The 26154-nt window shown below is 48.1% G+C and overlaps 1 protein-coding gene across 1 annotated transcript in view; it reads right to left on the bottom strand.

Annotated features, from left to right (window-relative positions):
• LOC144175876 (adenylate cyclase type 3-like) overlaps positions 1-26154 on the bottom strand; it is a 306163-nt gene that overhangs the window by 106683 nt on the left and 173326 nt on the right. The window contains exon 2 of the mRNA XM_077704914.1: positions 1516-1797. Coding sequence (XP_077561040.1) covers positions 1516-1797 — 282 coding nt within the window. The remainder of the gene's footprint in view (positions 1-1515; positions 1798-26154) is intronic.

Below are 26154 nucleotides of genomic sequence, written 5' to 3'. Positions count from 1 at the left end.
CATGTACTGCATACATTTTTGTCTGACACAAACTGAAAAAAAAAAACGAATAATTTCAGGAAATTTCGAATTCCCTAAATTTGGCTCTGCGGACTCGCCAGTGTGTCGTCACAGCAACGTAAGCCGACCGGCGCGGAGGATAACTCAAACCAAACGACAGTTTTTAAGGCATTTTTCCCGTTCAATACGCACATTAATCGGCCGCCAATGCCGAGAACCTAACTCCAGTACCGATATACTTTCATCTGGCTATGTAACTATAGAATGCCTGCTAATAAGTTCAGTGTCCCTTTAGAAGCCGTATCGATTTGGAGCACCGCGCACGCCTGTTCCGAGCAGAGCCCAGCGACAGGCACCCGGCCGGCGTCGGCCCTCGAATGCCGCGTGTTGATTGGTTGATAGGCTTCAAACCCGCAGGGCACGCGTCGTTGGGTCGGTGCACGAGCGCCGCGTGTTGATTGGCTAATGCGCCTTTGATTGACGGTAGGGTCGTGCGTATCCTACAGACGAAGCGGGGCGCCTTTGTAGAAGAGGCCATAAATGGCCCAACTCCTCGTAGTATATAAGGCTGTTGACTTGTGTCAGGACGTCTCTGCTCCCTCGCCCTCGCCTGACAAATATATTACGTACTTCGCCAGCAGGTGGGAGTAATTCACCACAAAGCGCTCTAGCTACGTTCTTTCTTTCTGTTCATTGTGTTTCTAAGATAAGGATTGTGATCCAGCCATGTTCCGCGCGAAGTTTTCCCATTTTTTTGTGTTAGAGCCCGAATGTATTTCGCAGAAAGATGGCTCGTTCGGAATTAACGCTCTCAATTCGCAAGCACTCTTGCCTGCGTCTGTTTTTCGTCCCGCCCTGAGCGATCGAACTGGCTCGCCTCCAAACTACGAGTTGCCTTCCACTCCTTCGCAAACGGCAGCCCAACAGATGCCCTAGTCTGGTGAACCTGTTTGCCTTTTCTTGTCTTGCTTCCCCCCCCCTCTCTCTCTCTCTCTCTCTCTCTCTCTCTCTCTCTCTCTCTCTCTCTCTCTCTCTCTCTCTCTCTCTATCTCTCTCTCTCTCTCTCTCTCTCTCTCTCGTGTTAAAGGGAGAGGGAAATAAATATATTATATATATCTATATGTTTCTCTCTCCCTTTGTCTCTCTCGCTCTTTCTCTTTCACGCGCACACATACACACGCTGACCCAGTCACAAGGCTTAAGGCGGACTGTTCGTGAGGGTACTAGGACGGCACACCAAATATAAAGAAAAAACAAGATGCTGTCAAGCGACCATCAACCAACTGACCTGGTAAACAGCTGTTTGTCGGTAGCACGCCAGTGGGACTAGAACAGGGGTGTGCGTACTTTTCCAGAGAACCAAGACGTGCACCTTGCAAGTACCAAACCGGACACTCACTACACCTCGGTGTGCCTATTTCAAGGCCCACGAATGAAACGTCCCCCAATTCCGACAGAGAACGACGCTCACCGACCGAGAATACGGGAAGGAACGCGTATGAAAGCGAGGCTGACCTGCGACTCTTCTTCGACGACCAGCTTGGCCTCGAGGGACTGCCTCGTCTCGAGGAAAGCGCGTCGCTGCATGCGCTCCACCCAGAGGAAGGCCATGAGGCCCAGCAGGTTGGCGCAGGCCAGCAGCAGCAGCGACGCCAGCGGGGGCTTCCCCCTCCACAGCGCGATCTGCACGGCCACCAGGGTGCCCGAGGCCGCCAGGGCGGACACCACCCGCCACGGGAGCAGCACGTGCGCCGCGAACGAGTACACCACCATCCAGGGCAGCGCGTCCTCCCAGTTCTGCAAGAACACGGGAAAGAAACACGGGTTCAAGTCGCAGAACATACTGACATCCACAAACAAGTCTGTAATGACAGTTATGTAGTAATTCATGAGAGTTTTATTTAATTTGTGCGCAGCCTCATTGATCAGGTTTTTATCCAATTCGTATTTGGGATTCTTCTCCCAGTTTCAACACGCAAGCATTAAATGGCTCATTGAGCGAAAAAGCCGGCGAGTACGTCGGCGACGGAAGCCGAGGAACGGCTCCCACACGACTGCTATAGATTCCACGGCTCGAGCTTCACCACAACAGAAAAACGCAAGTATAGGACTGCACTGCTAAATAACGTCTGCGCATGCGCAGACGCTGCGGCTGAGAGCTCGGTGTTCGGCGGCGTATCAAGCAGCCGACCCGCTGAGGCAAATTACCGGGCGTTCGCGTTATTTCACTTTAATCTTGCCAAATTGCTCACACCTACAACTTTTTCTGGCAGTTTAATCGTGCTGGGACCGGACCTTTGTTATACTAAAATTGTTATTCCAAATACCAAATTGTTATACCAAATTTTACACCAAAATTGTGATACCAGATCTGACTTGGCCCATCCCCCAGAGTGGGTACGCGCCATTGATTTATTCGTACCAACAAACCAACATTTCAGCCGTCTATTGGGACTGCTTGCGTTTCCCGCGCGGTAAATGTCAGTGGTTTTCGGACATCGAAATCAATTGCAGCTTTTAGTTCTTCATTATTTAAACAAGTGCTTGATTTGTAAACAAGTGCAATGGTAAGCGAATATATCTACTTAGGCCATGTTGTGACCCCGGATCCCAACCGTGAGGCAGAGATAATTAGAAGGATAAGAAGGGGGTGGAATGCATTCGGCAGGCATTCCCAGATAATGAATGGCAGCCTACCATTGTCCCTGACGAAGAAAATGTATGACAGCTGCATCTTACCGGTACTCACCTACGGGGCAGAAACATGGAGGCTCACTACAAGGGTTCAACTTAAATCGGGAACGATTCAGCGAGCAATTGAACGGAAGATGATAGGTGCAATATTAAGGGACAAGAAGAGGGCGGAGTGGGTCAGGAAACAAAATCGTGTTAAGGACATATTAGCAGAAATTAAGAAGAAGAAATGGACTTCGGCAGGGCATGTAATGCGAAGGCAAGATAACCGTTGGTCATTGAGGGCAACAGAGTGGATTCCTAGAGAAGGCAAGCGTTGCAGGGGGCGGCAGAAAGTTAGATGGGCAGATGAGATCAAGAAGTTTGCGGGGATAAATTAGTCGCAGTTAGCACAGGACCGGTATAATTGGAAATCAATGGGAGAGACATTTGCCCTGCATTGGGCCTAGATGGTGGTGGTGGTGATAATGATGACCACGACGATGATGATGAGGATCGTGCCCCATTTTACAAGTGGCCGGGCCGAAGTCAGTTACTCTGGTCGAAACAACAAGAAAACTCTTTATTTTATTACCCCGCCCTTTGATTTTGCTAAAAGAAACGGTAGGCCCACAACGACGCGCTTTTTTTTTTGCAAGTCTTTGCCACAGGCGTAGCTGTGCTAGCGCTTATTCAGTGAAATTTCGCGAATAAAAAAGATTAAAGACGTAGTTTTCTCTACAGAAGGACGAAAAAGGTTGAAAACTACCTGGCGTGGCGGCAGAATTCAGAGACATTTTTTATCAAAGCGCGATACCGGAAACGCAGCGGCAGTAGCGGAGCCACGGAGAGTCTTCCTAGCGAGGCCAGATAGTGTCACGAGCGCTTGTCATAGGTTAAGCTAGCGGCACCTGCCTGCCGCGGTTGAAGAAACGGCGCACCCTCCGCTTTCGGCATTGTCCTGAGCAGCCACGAAATAAATTGCGGCCGCTATCCTCTCCTTCGCCGTCGCAGCTTCAAAGCTTTACAGTCCGCCTTGCTTTTCATGGTGACATTATCCGGTCGCTCGCCCGCGCTCTCCGCGATGGGCCGTTTAGCCTCCTAATAGTAGAGATTTTTAGCAGTTTGTAGGTTCTGTCCTGTACGTAGTTACCGTGTTGACCGGGACCGGTCTGAGCACTTGTGCATTTGTCGCGGTAGGGGTATTACCGCTGGCCGGCCTTCGCCGTGCCAGCGCATTCGTCACGGTGGGGTGCGCCTCCTCGCCCTTCCGCGCGCGCAGGCGCAGTCGGGTCCTGGTCAACACGGTAACTACGTGCACGACGGAACAGCAGGGAGATGCATGTCGAAAGCGTGATTTAAGCCGCTTATAACTTCGCTACAAACAAAATGACGTAACATGCTTTTCAGCAGTATTGTTGAGCCTCTTTAGAAGTCGGTTTCCCCCAACTTCGAAGAAAAGTGAGGACGGTTTTTTGTATTACTTGATTTTTAAAATCACGAATTTTTAGAAAAATCACTGCACTCAATCTTTTTGCGCATATATATATATATATATATATATATATATTATAGTCAAGCCATGCTATACAGATATGTTTGGAAAAATCTGGTCGACATTACGTATCACTTACATGTTTGTCACAATTACGGATACGGAGATGGGGTGCGTCAAGGCTAGCTATTATCTAACGTCTGACGCAGTTTCACAATTTTCTTCTAATTTTTTTGCTCATAGCAGAAAAAAAAATTTTGACCTGTTTATCATTTTTCCGTAGCTTTTGTTTAGACACAAATTTTATTCACAACGATCAAACCTTGGCGTGCGCAAAGCCCCAAAGTTTCGAAAAAACTGCAGTCGCCGGATATTGAGCGTAATTCGTGCCACTTCTGCAAATTTTTTCTCGCGAAGTACGCACGCTATGGGAAAACAAATAGCAGTTTTAAGCTATTTTCTGACTTTTGCGTTACTCATGAAAATATGGGAAAAAAACAAAAAATGCGGGTGTACACGCATGTTCGTTATCTCGTGGAATCCGCTGTCAAGTTTGCCTTGAATGGGAGACCGCTGAAGAAGTGGAAGGGTAGTTGGAAGGACTCAACATCGAGAGGCGAATTGGAAGGGCCAATTTGACAGCAAAATTCCGATACTCGACAGTATACTAAGGCGAATATCGTTGCACCAACAGTCTTAGGAGACGGGTTCTCTCTCAATATTTCTTTCCTATCCTCACCCCACTATCCCCCATGCCATGTACCCCACCCTCTGGTACGCTACGTGTAAGTTCTGTCCCCAACCTGGCACCCTGTACCACATGGTATGGGAGTGTTGGAAAACCCCATCCTTTACCCCAAATCCTTGCCCATTGCCCAACGTAGGAGCAGTGGGCGGGCCAGCTGGCCAGTTCCGACTTCTGAGTCTAGCGTAGCCTGATGGATAGGGCTATGGCAACCAGCGTAGACCAGGGCTTCCCGGACTAGAGGAGGCCCCCCAGCGGGCGGGCGCTCAACCATCAGCGCCTGAAGCTCGTCTAAATAAAGTTTATTCACTCCCTCACTTACTCTTGCTTACGTCCTACTTCACATAATTGTTTGACATTATAATTATTATACACACTATCTTTACGAAACTACCCACTTGGTATTTTCCATTACTCCTGTAATAAACATCCCAACGAAACTGGCCGTATCCTGGATGACGTAAACACGCAATAAATAAACTTTTAGTGAACGAGTCTTAAGCAGTGATTGTTGCTTGCTCGATCTCCAAAGCGCGGTGAAACACATTCTGGAGAGTACGGAAGTTGAAATTTCAAGCCTATAAAACAATACGTGAGGCTAAATAAGCGTATGCAAGTGCCTTATTTGGTACTAAGCCCGTCCGCGAGGCACCCATCCAGTTGTTCTCAAGAGAAATTGAATTCTATTTAACACGGGTTGGGCGTCGGGCGTAAATGGTTATAATGGGAAACCTAGTATCTGTGCAGATTGTGCAGCGTTTGAGCGCCTTTAAGTTGGCACTGCGTATATGTCACGTCGCGTTTTCTCTTTTTGAACTGGTTGTTTGTGCTTGCATGCACGTACGCGCATGTGTGTGTGTCACAGTGTGTGTCTGTGGGTGTTTGTCTGTCGAGAAATTGCTTGTAAAAGTAACGCCGTGTCCCCAAATGCGTGTCACGCGGCGGCACGCGACGCACGTACAACGCCATTACGGCGTGGCCCGTGTCGCATGGTGGAAGGTGCTTCGACGCCGTCTGCACCGCCAGTTTCTGCGTCGGCTAAGGCGGTCCACCACGCAAATACGCCTACAAGGCGGAAGCGCGGAACGCACACAGCAATGCGATGAGGGCCAAATGACCGAAACATGCTGATACTCTAAGGGTGTCATTGTCTCCAAACTCACGCACGAAAACCCGATGTAGCAGTACACAGGTCTTTCATAAATGTTGTAACCGCGTAAGTGGACGTAAGCACCCCGACAGTATTTTTTTTTTATCCGCCTCGGAGCCAATAAAATAAGGCTTAACAATAGAGTGTTAGAAAAGCGAACACTTGACCCACTCGACCGCCTCCCCGCGCCCTAACCTCAAGACAAACCTAACCTGACAGAAAAATTTCGTCCCCTTTTCTCTAACCCTAGTCGGAGCCTGGAAAGAAGCATCACGTACGGCCAGGGACAAGGCGCTGCAATAATTCCTCATGTTCGGTCCCGCCGCGCCCCTCACGAACACGATCCTGCGCTGTCTTCGCCTTCCGATACACGACGGCATCGATGCGTTTTCTTCTCCGCTTGGCGAAGATCGATGTTCCTTCGTGAGCTGCACCATTAGGCTCGGCGGGAGGCCGGGAATAATATAGCAACGACTATATCGCCTGACTGCATGGACTCGATATATCGCTGGCCTCCTTGAGAGTGACCTCGGCCGCCCAGACGTGTGCACACTTCCTGTCGGTTGTCTGCACTCTTTCTGTATTCGCGCTGTTGGAGAGAACGGCAGCGTTTCATTGTGTTTGTATTGTATTGATGTCTCTTGGTAGCGGGATATATGGTTGTTGAAACGTCGGCAAGGTGAGGGGGGAAAATGCAATTTTTTTTTGTTAAAAATGTAGCGTTGTTTCAGCGAACGCGGTAGGGCGCTGGGGCGGAGCTGATATGGCCGACAGCAGAGGAATGTGGACAGAACGCATTGACAAGTTTCACTTGGTGGCTGCTGAAAAGTGAAAACAGCGAACAGGGAGTGCTAGTCTATACAATCGTTTTTCATGGAATTCTGCCGCCCCCCCCCCCCTCCCCCGCCCTCATTTCAAGAGAAAAATTACCGGAAAACGTGTAACACCACTATAGAGAAGCTCAGAGCGTATGTTCCCTAAAGAACAAAAGAGGGTCTTAAAGGTCTAGTCCATTATTGTCTGTCGGGCACGGAACCCAATTCGTTCTGTTGCTAATAAAATAGAGGAGACATCACTTTCATCGCCTGGTTGTAAACAAAACCGCACAAATGCCGGTAATGTAGGTCAAGCTCATTAAACATTAGGGAAAAACGACGGGTGAGTAAAGGAGGCGTTTCGGTAAGATTTGTGCAACCTGAATGAACAATATTATTCCCCAAGTCTTCGTTACACCACTGATGGTGTTGTCTCGCGATTAACTGACATGTACGGAACAACTGCTTGCTTATTTGTTTGCTTGCTTGTTTGTTTGCTTACTTGCTTGCTTGCTTGCTTGCTTGTTTGTTTCTTTGTTTGTTTTTTTTGCTTGTTTGCTTGCTTGCTTGCTTGCTTGCTTGCTTGCTTGCTTGCTTGCTTGTAACCATTGACCGAGTCGTCTGCACGTATCAACATACTTAACGTTCGCAAGAGTGCCCAAGAGAACATAAGCCTATAACCATAACACGCGCAACTGTGATGCGCCTGTGCTTGCGGAAACAGAATGAACCGTCTAAAAAGCACTAACACCAGCGTGGTAAGTTTTAACAATTCTATTCTTAATAATCTGATAGCATTCGTTAACTACGTTGACCAAAACTCTGGCGCCCGTGGCACACAACATGGCTGTAGGACGGTATAAAAATCGGCCGACTGTTCAAAGCATAAAAACAAAACAGCTCGACGAATGCTTGGGATTACCTCATATAAAGGAAATATGGCGCAAACAAGCTCCCATAGACAACTTCAGAGAGATTGTGTTTCTTATGTCACATGATTGCAGACAGGAAACCGCTCAGTCTTCTTATGAGATTATCGCGCCACTGCGTCCTTCTCATCTATAGTTGAATATACTTCGACTTCAAATGTATTAGTTCGATATTGTAGTCGAACAGGCGATACCCCGCGAGGCGGTACACGCAGAACAGGCGAGGCGGTACCTCAAATGTATCAGCCTGCTGTACGACAAGCGAACATTGTAGATATTTTCCCAGTGTAAATACTACCAGAGTTAAAAGAACACACTCTTTGCCCTTTTGATTTGCATTGGCATAAGTCACCGCCATGCGCCCGACGGATATGATGTGTCGTGCGCTGGCGCGCGCTGCCATGTGCACCAGACATCGATCACGATGAACCCCGGGACGGAGCTTCGGTTTCCCAGTGGCAGTTATAATTGTGGCATGCGATGCTTCAGCCAGAGAGGAAAGCGTACACAGAAAGCCTCCCCGCGCACTCAGACCAGTAACCCGAACGTACTGAACCATTTACAGCTCTGTATTATAAAAAATGAAGATAGCTAACACTAACGCGTAAGACTTGAAGGTTTACCGAAGCTGTACGCAACCTTCACGACCATCACGACGGTTTACGTCCACGACTGCAGCCGATTTGCTTCTTCTTCGCTGCCGTAAAAACCTTTACTCCATCATTGTTGCTAAAAGTGTGAGCTTCTTCATTTTTTTTTAAAGTGATAATCACAGGACATCACCTTGAAAAAACGTGTCTTTCTCGTTCCGAGAAAGTGTCGCCACGGTTACGGCGAAAGCTGGAGATTGTGTGTGTGTGTGTGTGGGGGGGGGGGGGGGGGGCAATCTTAGCCAATCTCCTTAAGTGCGTATTCTATGTTTGACAAACGTGCACCGAGGACGCTGGGCGGTCGCCGCGAGGCACTCACACACCAGCGCTAGGCATTTTCTCGGTTCTGTAAAAATGCAGCGACTCTAGCGCTTCACCACTTTCGCCAGTCTCGGTGACCACGAATTCCCGAAGTCAATTCGTAATATATTTTTAGCGACCACAAAGCCGTCGCATTATGAATCCGTTAAACATCCCTTAGTGCTTGTAGTCACAGCTCTCACTTGTGGGTGCCAATGCGCCCGCGTACCAATTGGTTTATTTTCTATCTCCATCCCCCTTTGATCGCTGCGAACTACCCGCCCCCCGGACGTTGCAGCTCAAGAAGCGGTGTTTCAGTCCATATACCTCGTCGAACAGTGTCGACTGCATCCGTCGCCACGCTCACGCACGCGGAGTGAAGGGAGAACACACACACACACACACACACACACACAATCAAGAAAAAAAAAGATGAAGCAAGCGGTCGGCGGGGCTAACCTTGCTCCGGAGGAAACAGCGCTGTCTTTCGCAATTACACGCGCAGCGCAGGCGCAGCCCCAAAATAACCGTTGCCGCGGCGGTGCCAAGAGCTCTAATTAGAGCTCGGCTGTCCGTCCGCGCGGCCGCGAGCGCAGGTGCCGTAGCGGACTGCCCCACTCCACACGCGCAATAAGCGATGGCGTAATGCGTGATTTACGGCCCTTTCCGCAGGCCGCTGTTTCCTCTCACGGCGTGCAGGCGTTGCCTAAGGTGCGAACAAGGGGCGGCACTTCTGCGTAGACATGTCCTGTAGTCCTGCGCAATCCTGGCGGAAATGAAGCGAGGAAATAACCGGCAGGTTCTTCCGGCAACGTCAGTGATTTACTCTTGCGGACTTTATTTTTTACTCCGTGGATCTGAGCCAGCCCCTGAGTGCACCTAATTCTAAGACGGGAAGGGCAGCAGTGCAGCTCCCTCGTTTACTTTCGTGCTGTGGGTAAACGATGGGGATTGAATCCTTGCTACGCATTATGTGGCTTAAAAGCGCCATAGTTTGGCCCTTCGGTGAGTCGTAACAAGACTAACGGCACTAAAAAAAGGACGAAAGGGGAGAACCAGAAATGGCTGTCGTCTTCACGACTGTAAATGACCGCCACGCTCTTAGCGGTGGCCACATGCCCTGCACGTGCACTCTCCTTCTGCGTGGTTTCGTTCGCCGCATTTGGTCCTCGTCCTCCGTTCAGTACTATTAGCCCTATTATGTATCATATTGCCGAATGTAAACTGAACGTACTCTAACTCCTAAATTGGAACATGTTTTGCTCTAGCGTACGAGGGAAACGCTGAGGACCGTCGCGGCGGCCAGTAGACAGTTTTAGTTTCACATACGTAGAACCTCCACGCTTCACATACGTTTCACATACGTAGAACTTTCACGGGTGACCAGTACTCATGCTCAGAACGCAAAGCACCCACGTCAGTCTCACGGACGTACGTGAGATTCTAATTTCTACGTTGCGGTGTTCGCGTTGCTTCCGTACGTACAGTTGACCAATATGATGGCGCCCTGCCCTCCCACTTCGCAGCGAAAACCACTTTGTCACTACTCCTGCTGTGCAGTGCGATATCCTGTTGTAAGCCGTTGATTTCGCCTTCAATTTGCCCATTCTTACCCTCACCTAAACTTGAAATCGACAAACAGCTTTTGTTTCTCAGATAGAAGAATGATGTTTCAGCTGTTAAGCCTGACGAAGTAGCGTTTGTCATCGTCATAGCAACGGGCTAGCGAGATCACGAGTGGCCACAGCAGTATCTGTGTCTGTTAGTAGATGGCGCTATGAGTTACGCACGGCTATGGGTGGAGAGCGCGTGCATCCAAACGCACTACGCGCGGAGTGCGTCGCGCACTTGTTACTAAAACTGTCCAATACCTATGAGGAATGTCGTCGCACAGTGGGCCATTGAACACGCCAGTGTAACGGCATTATGTGCATTCAAGAAATCGGCGCACGCTAAGATCCCTAGGTGGTCAAAATTATTCCGGAGCCCTCCACTACGGCGCGCCTCATCGCCTGCGTTGCGCCGGCCTGTTAAACTCGACAATCAAATCCACATTCTAGAAACATTCTCATAAAGCAGTTGAGTACCTACTCTTGGGGTAATACGGCTACACCCTTGTTCGCGCTAGATGGAAAGAGTGAGGGAAAAATATTTATTTTCAATTTAACGTGAGGCCGTTAATCCTTGTAGCCTAGCGATGCACAACAACGACCCGCTTGCGAATTAGGCAAAACAACGATCAATCTGAAGAAGGCTAACCCAAAACAGGGATGTAGGTGCGTCGTGCACAATTTGTTACCCTACCACGTTATCCCCTAATAGTTTTCCCGTGTTACTAGCCGCACCCGGCGCGCAAAAATTTCGAACATTTTCACTGTATGAATCCTTCCTCTAAATTTTTCAATTTCCTGCTTACGCTCCCGCATACGAACATTTGCAGGCCACTTTCATGGTGCAAGACCACACGGCTGACTTTGTAAAAGCTCTTTACGACCGACCCGTTTTTATTAGCCACAGCTGTTAATTAGCTGGTTTAAGCCCAGCTTCCACTCGCGTGCATTTTACTAAGCGGGCCACAGTTAACAGTTTTGAGTTCCCTAGTAGTTATTATGGGACCTGTTCTGCTGAATATATGAGTGCGTTTGTCAGGTTGAAGGCGTAGACCCCAATGCGACCCAAGAGTTCCTTGCACTCCCTTTTACGGCTTACAACAAACTCTTGAAAACAAACTGACAGGAACAAGAACTCCTTGCATGGGGGTAAAGCACATGGTTGGCGTTATTTAGACACCTTTGAGTCAGGCAGGGAATTGATGTTTGTTCCCAGTTAACCTATATAGCGTTGGAATATAAAAACAGTACGCATTACTACAATAAAAGCACATAATGGGTAATAAATAAGGAAAGGTGCGCGGCCAAGAAACCCTCTCCCAACCCTCAACACTTGGAAGTGCAAAGTGTAAAAATATTCCTTTAGAAACTCCGCAGTTTTAAATACAAACTAATTAGCAAGTGTAACAAATAACTTGCACAAGAAATCGCTAACTCGAAGCTTCACTTCCATATTGCCGTATAGGAATCCTTACTACTTCAGTCAGGCGGCTGCCATTACTATAGCCCTGGCGTTTTATTGTTGTTCTTCATGGCACATGTTCCTGCATATTTCTTCGTGTTGCGACATCGCCGCAGCAAATTGCACGCATTAAGTGAGTGGTCGACCCGCGATGCCTAACCTAGACCAACCCCACCATTGCCCTATTACAAACCTCTTCCTGAGCGCCCTATCAGACCTCCAATACGGGAGAGGTGCTCGCCATAGCCGAACAATCAATCTTCACTTATCCCCGCCGCTATCCAGGGCTCCGCTCTCACGCATGCATCATTTCGGTCCACCTGTTTTAACGTAGGCGCCTCGCAACAGCGAGCAGAGACCTCGTCGTCGTCTCCGGTGTTTAACGACATGGCCTGCCTAATTGCGCGCTGATGTCGACGATATATATGCCGCCCCATATTTTGTATGAGCACACGCCGCACGCGATCCCGCAAAACGAGAAACGCGCCTAAAACGTTGCATTTTCTTAATTGGCTCGGCACATTAGGCGCCTCTATCCGAGCGGTGGAGACACATCGTGCTGGCTGGAAGGAGGAGAAGTAGTCAAAAAGGTAGTGCTAATTACCTGTTCCTATAGGCCTCCTTATATATCTGCCTCGGGCAGGCGCAAGCGTTTGGGGAAGGCTTTTGTAACTCGGGGTCGCCGTTCAGCACGGTAGGTGTAGCTATAAATAGCCCGTGGCGTCGTTGCCCGTATATATATTGCGCCACCGAGTTTGCGTATACGCTGCTTGCGAAAGGGAAGATGTGCGGGAGTTGGGCGGACGATGTATGGTGGGCGCTTGGTGAACGCCGTTCGCGGCCCATTGGAAGCCAATGGTGCGCGCACGGCTGAAGCATGCGAGGGCGTTTGTTATTACTGCGGAGGAAGCGTAGGCTCGCGCCGTCGATGGCCGGTGCGCTGGCACCGCCGATATGTTTCTGTGGCTTCTTCGAGCGATGCGGTTGCTCGCTCGCCGGATCGTTCAGCGCTAGTTGCTCGTGGCGGGTAATTTGTGGGGACATTTTCTCAGTGCATTCGATTATTCGTCAGGATTGTGGCAAATTTCCCAGTTTTTGTCTCCCGGCAGAAGTTGTTTCTTTTTCTTTTATTTTTTTTTTACCTTGAAGCGTGACCATTAGCGACCGCGGCCACTTTGTCAGGGCTGAATACAAGGGTCGCTTCCCACTGCTGTAAATTATTTTTTCTGTTTCTCCAACTCTTCCATTGCACCTGGTCCAGACACATCCATGTTCTTGAATTCAGACCATAGATTGCCTCGGCAGAATGTAGGATAAGTTTTCGCACGCTTGAAGCAGTGGTGTACGCAGGATTTTGCTTCGGGGTGGGGGAGGGGGGGATTAAAAGCGCACAAAGAACGGGTACGGAAAGAAGGGGCATAAACAAACACGGGGGTGGGGGGTTGGGCAGATAAAAAATGTAGAACATAACAAGAAATCAAACTTTATAAAAGTAAAAACATACCTCCCAGGGTAATATAGGTCAACAAACGAACCTTTAGACAAATAAAAACATACCTACCAGGGTATAACATGTGCTCACGGCATAACTGAACTACACCCTCCGGTTTGTTTATTATTGTGTTCTGTTCAAAGCGTTTTAGGTCGCCGACTTAGGTGAATGGCTGCGGCGTTGGTTGTGGCTTGAGTTTCGCGGGTTTCCGACGACGTCGGCGTACCCTGTGCATGATGAACGTCCTCTCGAATCCCGCCGGTGCGAGAAGGAGCTTGAGGGGGCTTCGTCGTTGGAAAGAGCTTCCTGGTATCTTCATGAACTACGTCACGGATTCTCTCACGCAGGATTCCTGTCATAATTTCTATTGCGTAGACGTCGTTTGTCGTAATTGCGCTGATGTCACGATTGTACTGTCGTGGGCGCTTGTCAAAAGTCTTTTCCACATAGTCGCGGCCTAAGGAATTCGCCGACAGACTTTGGTAAGCCGCGAACAAGGCCAGCGAAAATTTCTTGCTTAACCCCGCGCATCAAAACCCTATAGTTTCTTTTCTTATGCCATTTTCTGGTCCGAACGGCGAAATAATCTCTTCATCGCCTCAACAAAGATCACGACCCCTTTGTTGGGGTGTTGTGTGCGAGTTTCCAGCAAAAACGTGCGGGTCGTTCCATTCGCACTACGGTGGCGAATATTTTATAGAGCTCACTTTTGAAGAGGGTCCAGTCGGTCAGGGAGCTTTTGTGGTTCCCGAGCCAAGTTACAGCTGCATCTTCTAAACAGAATAACTCATGCCGAAAAGTTTCTTCGTCATCCCACCTGTCAAAAATCCCTATGCACTCCACTTTCTCCAAGCGTACCTCAGAGTCCTTGCCTGGTGACCCGCGGAACGATGGCGGTTAACAGCAGGACGATGTGGGGAGTGGCTTCATGCACCACCTTCTCGGTTGCGGCGGTTTTCCTCTTGTTTCTTTCTGGTAGAAGACCAAGCTCGGCCGGTAAACCTTGAAGTCGGCGGCTTTCTCGGCTTGGGCTGGCTTGTCGGCTTCGAGAGAGCGCAGGGAAAATAAGCGGTGCCTACCCAGCACATCACCAGGTGTCTCGCAGACAAGAATGACGCACGGTTCTTTGATGTACAACGTTTATTGGAACGAACTTGCGCTGCACAAAAATTGACAGAAATTTCAGGCGGCTTGGAACCAGTCAACCAAGTGACGTGCGCAGACGAGTGTCGGTGAATCGAAAGCCGCGGTGTTTGCCTTCCGAGCATTTATCCTTCTGCGTTAACCCTTCGAGAACTATCGAATCAGATGTAGAACGTCAGCGATCAAAGACGGACACTCCCTTCTAGTGACGACAGCGGATACACCCTTCCTATCAAACCAGATATCCTGCGCGGCATACAAAACAAAAACGGAAAGCGCACATCAGATAAGACAGCTGGGCGTGTCCAGTCGCTAGCAACAAAGCACAATTATAAAAAAGCAGTTTATTTATTTATTTATTTATTTATTTATTTATTTATTTATTTATTTATTTATTTATTGTAGGGTTTAACGCGCCGACGCAACGCTTGCGATGAGTGGAAGGCTCCGGATTAATTTTGACCATTTGGGAGTACCTGCGCCGAAATCTGGTACACACGGGCTTTTTTTGCTCTTCGCCTGCATCAGAAAAGCGGCCCGCCGTGGCAGGGAACCGAACCCGCATCCTCGTGCTCAGCAGCGCAACACAACCGGAAGGTATAGGCCGCGGCAATGCGAACACCACCGCAGTCTTTTTCGCTGTGGGTCATTTTTTTTTATTTTTTAGTTATTTACAGAATACTGTCAATCCGCCATGGGGATTATTACAGGGGTGAGCATCACTGTCACAACTTTTGACGTATGCAACGCAGAAAACAGAATAAGAGAGAACACATAATCAGTGTGAATATAGCAGTACGGAATAGTAAAATCAAACGCAGTTATTCGTACACAAGTATGAATTCACCAACAAAGAAAGAAGAAAACAGAGAGCGGTAACATCATTTCAGGGATTATTATCAAGGGACCGCGAAAGAATGAATAACCCGCCGCGGTGGCTTATGTGGCTACGGCGTTGTGCTGCTGATAACGAGGTCACGGGTTCGATTCCCGGCCGCGGCGGCCGCTTTTCTGATGGAGGCGAAAAGCACAAACGCCCCTGTGTACGAGATTTCGGCGCACGTTAAAGATCCCCTGCAGGTGGTCAAAATTAATCCGGAGCCCTCCACTACGGCGCGCCAGATCGCCTGAGTTGCGTCGGCGCGTTGAACCCGCACAATTAATCAAACCAATCAATCAATCAATCAATCAAAAACAATAAATATGAAATAAATTCGAACCGGGAGGGTTGCGTGAAGAAAAAAGTTAATGACTGTACATGCTAACTCGTTTCGGATACATCAGTACCTTCAATTCGTTTAATAAATTTGTCTGATGTTGGCTGCTGTGTAATGACTGCATCCAGTGTATTCTATTCTCGAATTGCGCGTGGAACGAATGAATAACAAACGGTATTATTACTGAATAAATATTCTTCGAGTTCCCATGCATGACTTCGCCTCGTCGGTCTGGTGTCTCGAAAGTTCAAGTAACAATTGGCGTTTAGGCGGAATGATCTGTGTAGAAGCAGGTAAAGGAATTTAAGCCCAAAAGCCTTTGCACGACCATCAAGGGTGGCTAGACCAGCACGGTGTAATAGAGTGGTATACAGGCGAGCCCTTGCGCCCGTATCTGTTGAATATAAAGCGCAGTGCTTTCCGTTGAACCCTTTCCAGTATAGCGATATTATTCGCAGTGTGAGGGAACCACACAATAAAGGCATATTCTAAGACCTAGCGAACAAATGTGACATAAGCAAGAAGCTTCGTTTCATGTGTGGTGAAGGACAGGGTCCGTGTAATAAAAAATGATTTGCTCATCGGTTTTTGGACACTTGACGCAGGTGCTTTGTCCAGCTAAGGTCAGACGCAATTCTGATACGAAAGCATTGGTACTGGTTAACTCTTCGAAGGGGCATATTATTAAAATGGTATTGAAAATCAAACTTAGACGCCTTGATTGTAATGGAAATAAATACCGTTTTGTCAACGCTTATAGTAATTTGCCAATATTCACACCACTGAGCTATTTTATTTGGGTTATTACTTACCTTCACCTGGTCATCATGATGACGTATTTCATTGTAGAGCACGCAGTCGTACGCAAATTAGTCTACGTTTTACGTCTGCGTAATTAGCTATGTCGTTTATGTATATTAGGAACGAAGCTTGGGCTAGTACAGACCCCTGCGGAACGCCTGATAACACGGGAACGAGGGATCGCGTTTCTCTCGCATAAAGTTCCAAAAACAGCAAGACCACTCTAGATACGTTCTTCCGCTGGCTCTGTCGGGTAGCATGCAGCGTGTTTGGGCCTTTTCGGCGTTTCGAATTTTATCTTTTTATGCGCGTGTGCCCTGGCTGCTGTATTTTCCACCGTATTTGTGGCGACAAATGTTCACTTTTGCATTGTTTTGCCGGCGTTTCGCATTCCAAACGTTTAGCACTCAATAATGCCTCCAAACAGCTTTCAGTAGGGGTGGTATCGATATCTCTCAAATGACGCCGGGAAGCTAAATATGAGAATAACCGCAGTAAAGGACGAGCGCCACTGAAGAAACGACAAAAACAAGCGCTTGCTTCCCTTTGCTGTCGTGATAGTAAACGATACCCAGTTAGCCCCACAATGAGTCTAGTTGCAAATTCGTGTGCGCGGTTTCATACCTTCCCGTGTACGGAAGAAACCATCAGTATTGCTTCATGCAGCCTTCATGCCCCATTAGGCATTTTTTCTTGTTTTTACTTACTTTCCGGTAGGCGCTTCGTCTCCCGTCCGCTTTCTCCCGACCACTTTCTCCAACTCCCTTTTCTTCGCAATGATACCGTGACCCTTTATCCTTGAAGTATTACCTTTCATCTACCTTTCTTAAAATGCTCATCTATCTATATTGACCTTCATCCCAGACCCGGGCCTCGATTGGAGATGAAATGCGGTGAACGCAACTGTTCTGCCGTGAAGAACTTACAATATTTCGAAACGCGCCTATGTTTCAGTACTAAGGGCTGCAGAGAAAATGAAAGGTCAAGTCATTTTGGTCGCGAATTTATCTTTGAACGAAACAGCAGCTGCTACCTCTCCAAGTGAGCTCCATCCTAACGCTTACCTGCCTTACAAAAAGGAACAGTAATAAAAGACGTACCATTCGTATCAAGCACGACCGTTTGCTCAAACAAACTCTTATCCCCTACCACCTCTCTCTCTCTAGAGAAAGAGAAAGAGAGAGAGAAAGAGAAAGAAAGAGAGAGAGGGATCTCTCTCTTTCTCTAGAACAAAAGCCCCTTTACGAAATCTAGTTTGATGAGACGACGAGATTGCGCGGCGCTGCTTGGTTGTTTGCAATATTCGCAATGCGGGAAAGAGTACCCAAACAAGTTGAAATGAAACGGGCAGGAACGCCATTTTCCTCGCAATATCAATGCACCGCTCCGCTATAGTCTGCACAAGACAGGAGCGACCAGCCATCCGCCGATGCAGGTTACCTAGGAAGAGAGGCACAGTTGAGTAAAGACGTCACGTCTTATTCCAAGAAATGCTGCACGCGCAGTAAACTTCATTTATCTTCGCTGCTGTGAGATTTGTTCCGTGAGCGCTGACTGACTTTCGTGATTTAACGTCATATATATGCAGCACACCTCGTGTTGCAAGTATATGGCGCAACACGGTAGCGGTATCTCGTGTGATGCGATTGCGATATCGTGTGCGGTAGCTCGGTGGTTACGGCATTGAGCGGCTAACCCCGAACTCACAACTTCGACATCCGGCAACAACGGTTATTCTTGGCGGGAAATGCAATAGTTCTCAAGTGTGCGAGATTTCGGCGCTCCATGATGAAATCAAGCTGGCCTATGTATACCTGCAGCCGTCCAGGTAGCCCAGGAATATTTCAGCGCAATCAACTTAGTAATAGATTGCCATTCAAATAGCAGCAAAAATGAATTTATATATCGTCAAACACGTCTACACCATTGGCACCGACTTCCCAATACGGCTTTAAAATTCCAATTTGTAAAATTTCTGTTTTCTTTAAATGGCCTACGCTGTGCACCTTGCATATAAGATGATATTTTGTTAACTTTTTGTATTTCCTATCTCTTTAAGCCACAACTAATTTATCCCCAAGCCGCGAAGAGACCACAACGTATTTGCAAACATTCACATATGTTTCAGCATCGCGTTATAGACGCATTGTGGCCTACCGGCCGAGCAGGACATTTACTGGTTCCCTTCGCCCACGCAGAACGAGTTTGCTCGAAATCCCGTGACGAATGGTGTAGGCGTTCAACCCGGGAGAATTTCGTACCGAATCAGATAACAGTATTTGGAAAAAATCTAAAGAGAAAACCTCCAAAAAGTGCAATCAAAATCGAATGTTTGTTCCGCTATTCCACGGTATTTTTCGAAACACAAAACACTATTTACACGTGTAGGTACAACCAAGTCGCAATAAATAGGGGAAAAAACTAGAACCCGTATTTGCTTATCCGCATTCACTTATGTGCGAAACTGGAATGATTGATGATCGGTCGCAAGATTTTTGGTACGCAGGCTGTGGAGCAGGCACTGCAAGGCGGAATATTTATGACCAGACCGAACATTTGGCCTAAACCGAATGTTTCAGTCAGCAATTTTGAGTTTCTCCCTTATAGCTATAGAAAGGTAGGCGGGAATGGGTGGGGGGTACAAATGTGCTAAACTAGCAGCGATATTTCCTCGTTCAAGGCCGCCTGAAACACGCTTTTGCGGACAAAAGGCATTTGTGAAAGCATTGCCACAAATTACTATTATAACAGACTATTACTTATATATTGGATACCCGAAAACACATGTTAATATGCGGCAGAGTGATCTGTCCTTGGCGTTGCGTAGAAACGTACCGCACGGAAATTTGGGCACAAGCAAAGATGTTACCCTTTTACTCAATATCTAGAAAATAACTGCAGAACTCGTTCAATGGTGCAGGTAGGAGCGAACGAATGAATTACGGTGCAAATGAACGATCAACCAAAAGAAAACAGTCAAGGCACATTCACTCTTAGTTGTGTGCAGGTTATGTATTGATCTATTCATAGTGATAAGCAATGTTTCATGTTAGCACAACACATTGATTGATTGTAGGGTTTAACGCGCCGACGCAACGCAGGTGATGAGGCGCGCCGTAGTGGAGGGCGCCGGATTAATTTCGACCACCTGGGGATCTTTAACGTGTACCGAAATATCGCAAACACGGGCGTTTTTGCTTTTCGCCTCCATCAGAAAAGCGGCTGTCGCGGCCGGGAATCGAAACCGCAACCTCGTGCTCAGCAGCGCAGCGCCTTAGACACTGAACCACCGCGGCGGGTGAAACACACTGACCTGATCCTATAGTGAACGATACGAAGCGTAGAGCACTTCGAAGAGCCAGCGGTTTTTGAACAGTGTATTTAGCTAATGTTGGTAAAGAGCCGTAGTTGCGGCACCGTTGTTAGGTGAAGCATTGCTGTAGTGCATCGTTTACCCAGCGGTCAGGCCCTCCATGCGTGCTACCCGCTACACTTTGCCGACACATTAGTCGAGCTACAACGGACGGACACAGCCACAGCAAGCGGTGTCGCTTGTCCCATCTACTTCATACCTGAAATTACTGATGTAGCACTTCAGTGCAGCGACATCGAGGGTAATGATGTCTCGCGAATCGCAAGCGGCGTCTTAACCGGAATTGACATATAATTTTCGGGTTCCACACTATGATGACGTCACCTCTGGTTGTAGCGTCACGTGACTTTGCCATATTGCTGCCGGTGCTTCGCGGTGGTTTGTGTCTGCGTAGGAATCACAAACCTTGGACAAGTCTATGGCGTCACATGACGGTCGGGGCCCCGTCGATGACGTGCGCGCCGTAGCGGCCAGGCAATGATTTGCGTCATGTGACGGAGTCGTCTCTTTAACAGGTTAGCGTTCGCTACGCAGTTTAAAGTGAACTGTAGAATTGGCGTTGCTGCATAGCGTATTTGCCTACAACGAGGACAAGAAGGAAGTGACAGACTGCAATCTGGTCCTTTTAATTTAGCACTTTCGGCGCGTTCGCTGATTTATTCTCCTGGATTTTTTTTTCTGTGAGCTATAAGGAGGTGCGGTCAATCGTTTCCACACCTGCAATGAAAAAAAAACTAACTGGCAATCAAGTGTAGTAGAAGATGGAGCAAATATTTACTACGAAAAAATAAAAATCCCTCGGTTCACCTAAGCCTTCTTGCTTGCTTTGAAGGCTAAAGCCGGGTGACACTTATTCACATTTTTTTACTCGTATCCATCACACTCCGGTGTAAAACGGCACGCACATTTCATCAGACTTCTTTTACGTTGCCAAATCATAATTTCGTTCATTTTGTGAAGAGCCGCTCAAAGCGCCCGACTCCTGGCCAATCCACCAAGCATGTATTTGTCACGAAGAAAGGGACAACAGCAACAACAACAAATTTTGTGTTATCGCTGGAAAAGTGCGGAAATAGCCCAGGGGCACCGCATCAGCCTGCTGATGTGGAGACTCGCGTTGAAGTTCTATCGGATCACACGTGTATTTTCAGGGACGAAGCACCTTAGGGGCTCGGGCTGTTGTCATCTCCTGCCGTCGTCGTCTCGGTTTGGAAATAAATGCGACATGCAACAGCCTGGTCTCCGACGAAGGGAGGGGGCCGCCAGCTCTGCTTTTTTCTCTCGCAGTGCAAGCTGTGCCATTTTTTAAACAAGAAAAAATGTGTAGGCAACGCCGAGTCGCATAAGGTGGAAGAGAGCTTCCACATAATGTGGCACCTCTATATTCAATCGGAACGGCAAGGCTGGAAAATATTTGAAAACAATCTAAAGAACTGTAATACGCAGAGACTTCCAAAACGTTTTGTGAGGGAGTCTCAAAGCAATAGCTTATTATTATTATTATTATTATTATTATTATACTCTGGTATTACCCCCACAAATTGAAGGGCTACTTCAAAAACGATTAGTGTAAGGGATCGTTTCTATAAACCTTGATGTTTAAAAGGAAACAAAAGCCATTTTAAGTTTCATAAACCCCAACTTTCGCTTTTTCTTTTGAATTTTTTGGCTCTATACAAGTTCTTTTCCTCTCGGTCTCTGAATAGTTTTACCAAATGACGGCCCTGGCTTTTGCCGCTTTGATTTCAAACATCCTACATAATGTAAAAATTAAAGCCGGAACATGTTTTTCGAGAAAGAGTAGCGGAACATGAAGAGAAACTCCTACAGAGCATCCTGCGCCCACTATAGTGTTTGTATGCGCTTTAAAATCTAAACAATTGCCCAGTTAGGCATTCCATAAAATCGTGACTTTCTGTCGCTGTGCTGTTTTGACGCTGTGCTGTTTTGTCAATGTGCTCGTCCGTCGCGTGCGCTTTTGACGCCGTGCTGTTCTGTCGCGTGCTGTTTTGTCGCGTGCTCTTTTGACGCCGTGCTGTTATGTCGGTGCTCTTCTGTCGCGTGCCCTTTCGTCGTGTGCTGTTTTGACGGCGCCCCGTCGTCTCATGTCTTTACGGTAAATCAAGTTGTCAAGCAATGGTCAAAAAACAAGTATAATGGATAAAACTGGTTCAAAATAAACTAACATAATTTAAACTCATTTAAGATACAGCAATGATGAGGATTAATAACATAAATTTGTTAAAGTCCGACCCGAAATTGGTTTCAGACACCAAGTTTTCTCCTGTAAAGCACATTTCTTAGCATGCCGCGGCGTGTGACACGAACACAATTTACGGCCAGCCTGTCTCTCATTTAATTGCTTAAATCCGGTTCAACGCAAGAGAGGGCGTCACCACCTCAGCAAGCGCGCGACTGCTCCTCCCACCGGCGCTTCTACGGCGCCCAATCAGCGCGCGCCATGGGGCTACAGAGAGACTTACAATCTTTGAATACACCTATACACTGCATACTTCGCCCCTTCCCAGGTTTCCCGTTATGTATATGGCACGGACATCGACCCAACAACAACTACAACAATATTTTTTTTTTGCGAAACGGGGCGTTTAAGGCTTTCGGCTTAAAACGTTATCGTTATAGGTACGATAACCCACAACTTCGGCTGCTCGAATACACAGCCGTAAGAACGCTCAAGCCCAGCTCTATGATACGATGGCTACGCGAGTACTGCGGTAAACATTGTCCTGTCACTCCCGCTCATTTCGACCCTCCGTATACGCCAGCTTACCCCCTAACAACGGTGCACTGACGCGAAAACTATGCTGCGGAGTGCGGAAGAAACAGCCTCTCGATCGTCGAGGAAAAACACGTCAACGGGCTGCTCCTTTGATCTCTCCATAGTGCAGGGAGATCATATTTTTACCTTCCGTCATGTGCGGTACTCTTTTGTTTTGTTTTTCGCGCCTTATACGCCTTTTCATACCTAACCAATAGCACCCATGTAGGGTAGGAACAACTACGTGATCCGGGCGCTGCATACTCACGCATATTCAAGCCCAATCTCGAGAGCGTTTTTTTCAGACTCCAACCTGAAGCGAAAAGCGGAGCATCCTCGCTCCAGATAAGCATCACCCCCGCTTCTTCCATACTCGCTCCAAAAGCAGTTCTTCCGGAATTTCTCGGTAGTATGTTTAAAACTGGCGTTGCTGCGACCATGACGCCCGTGTTCGTGCAGCCGCAAGGCAAAGAGGCGCGCCGAGATGCGTTCTGTCAATTTTTCTTCTGTCATTTCTCCGGGATTTTTCGGCGCTGCAGCTTCGAGCTCACTGCGGCGTACCTCGCATTCAAAGCCGCCCTGGCGCGCCTGAATCCCAAACGCCCACGTCATCCATATTTACACGTCCGAACCGCCGCCTGGAGGAAGAGCCAGGCATTTCCATAATGGGAGTTGAAGCTCCGCGCATCCGCGGCTTTTCTTTTCTTTTCTATCTCTTTTTTTTTTTCGCGAAGAAGAAAGTGATCGCGACCGCCCCGTGCGCCATTATGCGCATTACCTGCGATGCTCCGCATTTCGAAATTTCCTCCCTCTGATCTGTTTATCTGGTTCTCCGCTCTCGCGTAACGTTATTTCAATTCCAAGCCACCTATGCCGCCGCGGTTGCTGCGCGGGAGAGGGGGGGGGGGGTATGTTCCCGCGTGCCTAATGGTCGAGCCATCAGTAGGCGCTATCGCCAGAGGCTGCGGCGTATCCGCTGATGGCGAAAGATCTGCGGGACCGGCGGGCCCTTCCGTTTTCTTTCTGTCTTCTTTCGGAGCGGAGTCGAATGCCATTTGGGCCCACCGCTCGGCGAGAGTTAGCGGGGAACCCGGCGGGGATCACGAGAGAGGCGGCATTGCGATGAATCCTCCTCTTCGTTACGAGTAACGACTGCTCCGTTCGGAATCTAAACGTCCACATCCCTAATGTTATTCTTCTCTGTCCGCTTCAATTCCCCTTGCAGTTGGAGCTTCCAGAGCCGACCCCGGAACGGCCACTTGCTAGCGAGCCACGAGGGAACCGTCATTAAAGAGATCGAGCTCGGGGTGGAGGGCGAACTAAGCGAGATGTCGGGCATGCAGCATAGATCCTAAGTAAAGAACGTTGGAATTCCTTTCGAGGTAAGTAAGGGCTTCGTTAACTGGCGCACCTTTGACGTTGTCATTATATAAACAATCACTAGGACTTATGGTTTGTTTCTTTTTTCCACGCCGATTTTTCCCAGAATCAACTGGACGACTTCCTGGCTAAAAACCGCTTGAACAGCTTGACAAAGGTACAGGAAGCCGTTACATGGCACAGCGAACAAGGTGCATAAATACAGCTGGAATAATAAACGGTTTTACTTAGGTTTCACGAAAATACGTCATAAAGAAGGAGATTTGGGGAAGAAAGGAGAAGAAGCAAAGTTTATAACTGGATCAGAAACAATAAATACAAGTTTACGTTTATTCTGACACAGAAAATTCATGTATACTCTACATAACCACAATGCGACAAATACGAAAGCAAGAACAAACAAACACGGCACACTGTACATAACCAGTAGATCAAAAAAATAATGACTGAACACCGTGGATCTTTTTTATGTTACATTTATTTATTTATTTATTTATTTATTTATTTATTTATTTATTTATTTATTTATTTATTTATTTATTTATTTATTTATTTATTTATTTATTTATTGTTTAATTCATTCATTCATTCATTCGAACCCTGTAGGTCTAATGGCACAAACAATGTTCTCAGAACAAAATTTAGGTTACATTTTGACCAATATATGCAGGACAGTGCTTAGCACCAGCGCAAGAACGGTTTCTTTATCCTCAAGGGACGTGCCAAAAGAAACGATGTGCTCATCTACGACTGAGACCCTGGAAAGGGGTTAATGACATTTTGTATAAGCATTCATTTGGGTCAGCTCTACATGAGTGCGGGGCAAAAGTAAGCATGTTTCCTTGTCTTAACCACGAAATGCAAACGTCAGCGTTCAACCGACCTCCCAATTATTTCGGAATGCGGGGCAGTGGACTACCAATACAATTGTTAAAACGCACGTGGGTAGCATGTATGTATTAGTTACGTCGGGGTACGTGCAAAAATGAACATCCATGGTTCGAACCAGAGATAAGAGAGAGATGAGAGATAAGAGAGAGAGAGAGAGAGAGAGAGAGAGAGAGAGAGAGAGAGAGAGAGAGAGAGAGAGAGAGAGAGAGAGAGAGAGAGAGAGCAATAAACGTTTATTGGCTGAAAAGGCTAGCTAGGGCTTGGTCCTTGCCGGTCCGATGTGGTAGGTCTCCTCAGTGCAGAAGACCTCTGGCTGTGGCTGCCGTCTTCGTCCAATTCACCAGATTCTTCTGGTTCTCCGGATCCTCGTACGCGAGCAGTGCCTCCAACTTTTCAGCGATGTCGCGTTGCCCGGTTGTATGGGCACTTGCATTATTTTGTGTTGCGGCAGTCCATGTTGTTGATGATGCTTGGCTATCCACAGGCAGGTCTGGGCGGCGGTCTTCGCAAGGGCACTCCAGGATCATGTGCGGCAAGGTGTCGGCTATGTCGCAATAAGGCCAGAGATACGGAAATTGCATGGTGTAAATGCCGTTCATGATTATTCCGTGTGTGTTCAGAGAGAGAGAGAGAGAAAAGACTTTATTGACTAGTAACGGTCCGGTGGCGCCGATGGCATCATCCGCGCCAGCCCTAGGAGCTTCAGGTCAGGCGTCCGGCGCTCGGCCCCAAGGGGCTCCCGCCGCCTACCCGCTGCCTCTCCAGGGCCTCCCGGACGCACTGGACGACTAATTTCTGGGTGTTGTAGTCTGACGAGGTGATGGCTCTTCGCACTGTCACTGGTAGCTGTCGGATGCTTGAGGGTGCGGGGTCTTGGGGTGTGCACTGTAGTATGTGGGCCAGCGTGCCGCGAGTGGCGCGGCAGACGGTACACGCGGATGTCTCGTAGATTGCGGGGGCTATGTGGCGGCCCAGTACTGGTGTGAGCACAGAGTCTGTCTGTATTTGGCGATAGAGGGTCCCCTCGCTTCGAGTGAGGTTGGGGTGTGGGGCCGGGAACCGTCTCCTGGTGTCTCGGTACCACCGTAGTATGGTGCCATAGTCTTCTAGTGGTGTAGGTAGCGAGTAGGGCGCATCTTCATGGGATCTCCGTCCGGGATTCAGGGGCGTGGGGGGAGACCTCGCCTGGGGGGCCGCCCGACTGGTGAGTTCGCGAGCGGCCCGGTCCGCAGTGATGTTGTGGTTGCGGGCG

The sequence above is a fragment of the Haemaphysalis longicornis genome, unplaced genomic scaffold (assembly GCF_048455015.1).
Source record: "Haemaphysalis longicornis isolate Haplotype H1 unplaced genomic scaffold, Haemaphysalis longicornis Haplotype H1 scaffold_3, whole genome shotgun sequence".
NCBI lineage: Eukaryota > Metazoa > Arthropoda > Arachnida > Ixodida > Ixodidae > Haemaphysalis > Haemaphysalis longicornis.
Note: the sequence above shows the minus strand (reverse complement) of the source record. Positions and strands in the feature narration are given on the sequence as shown.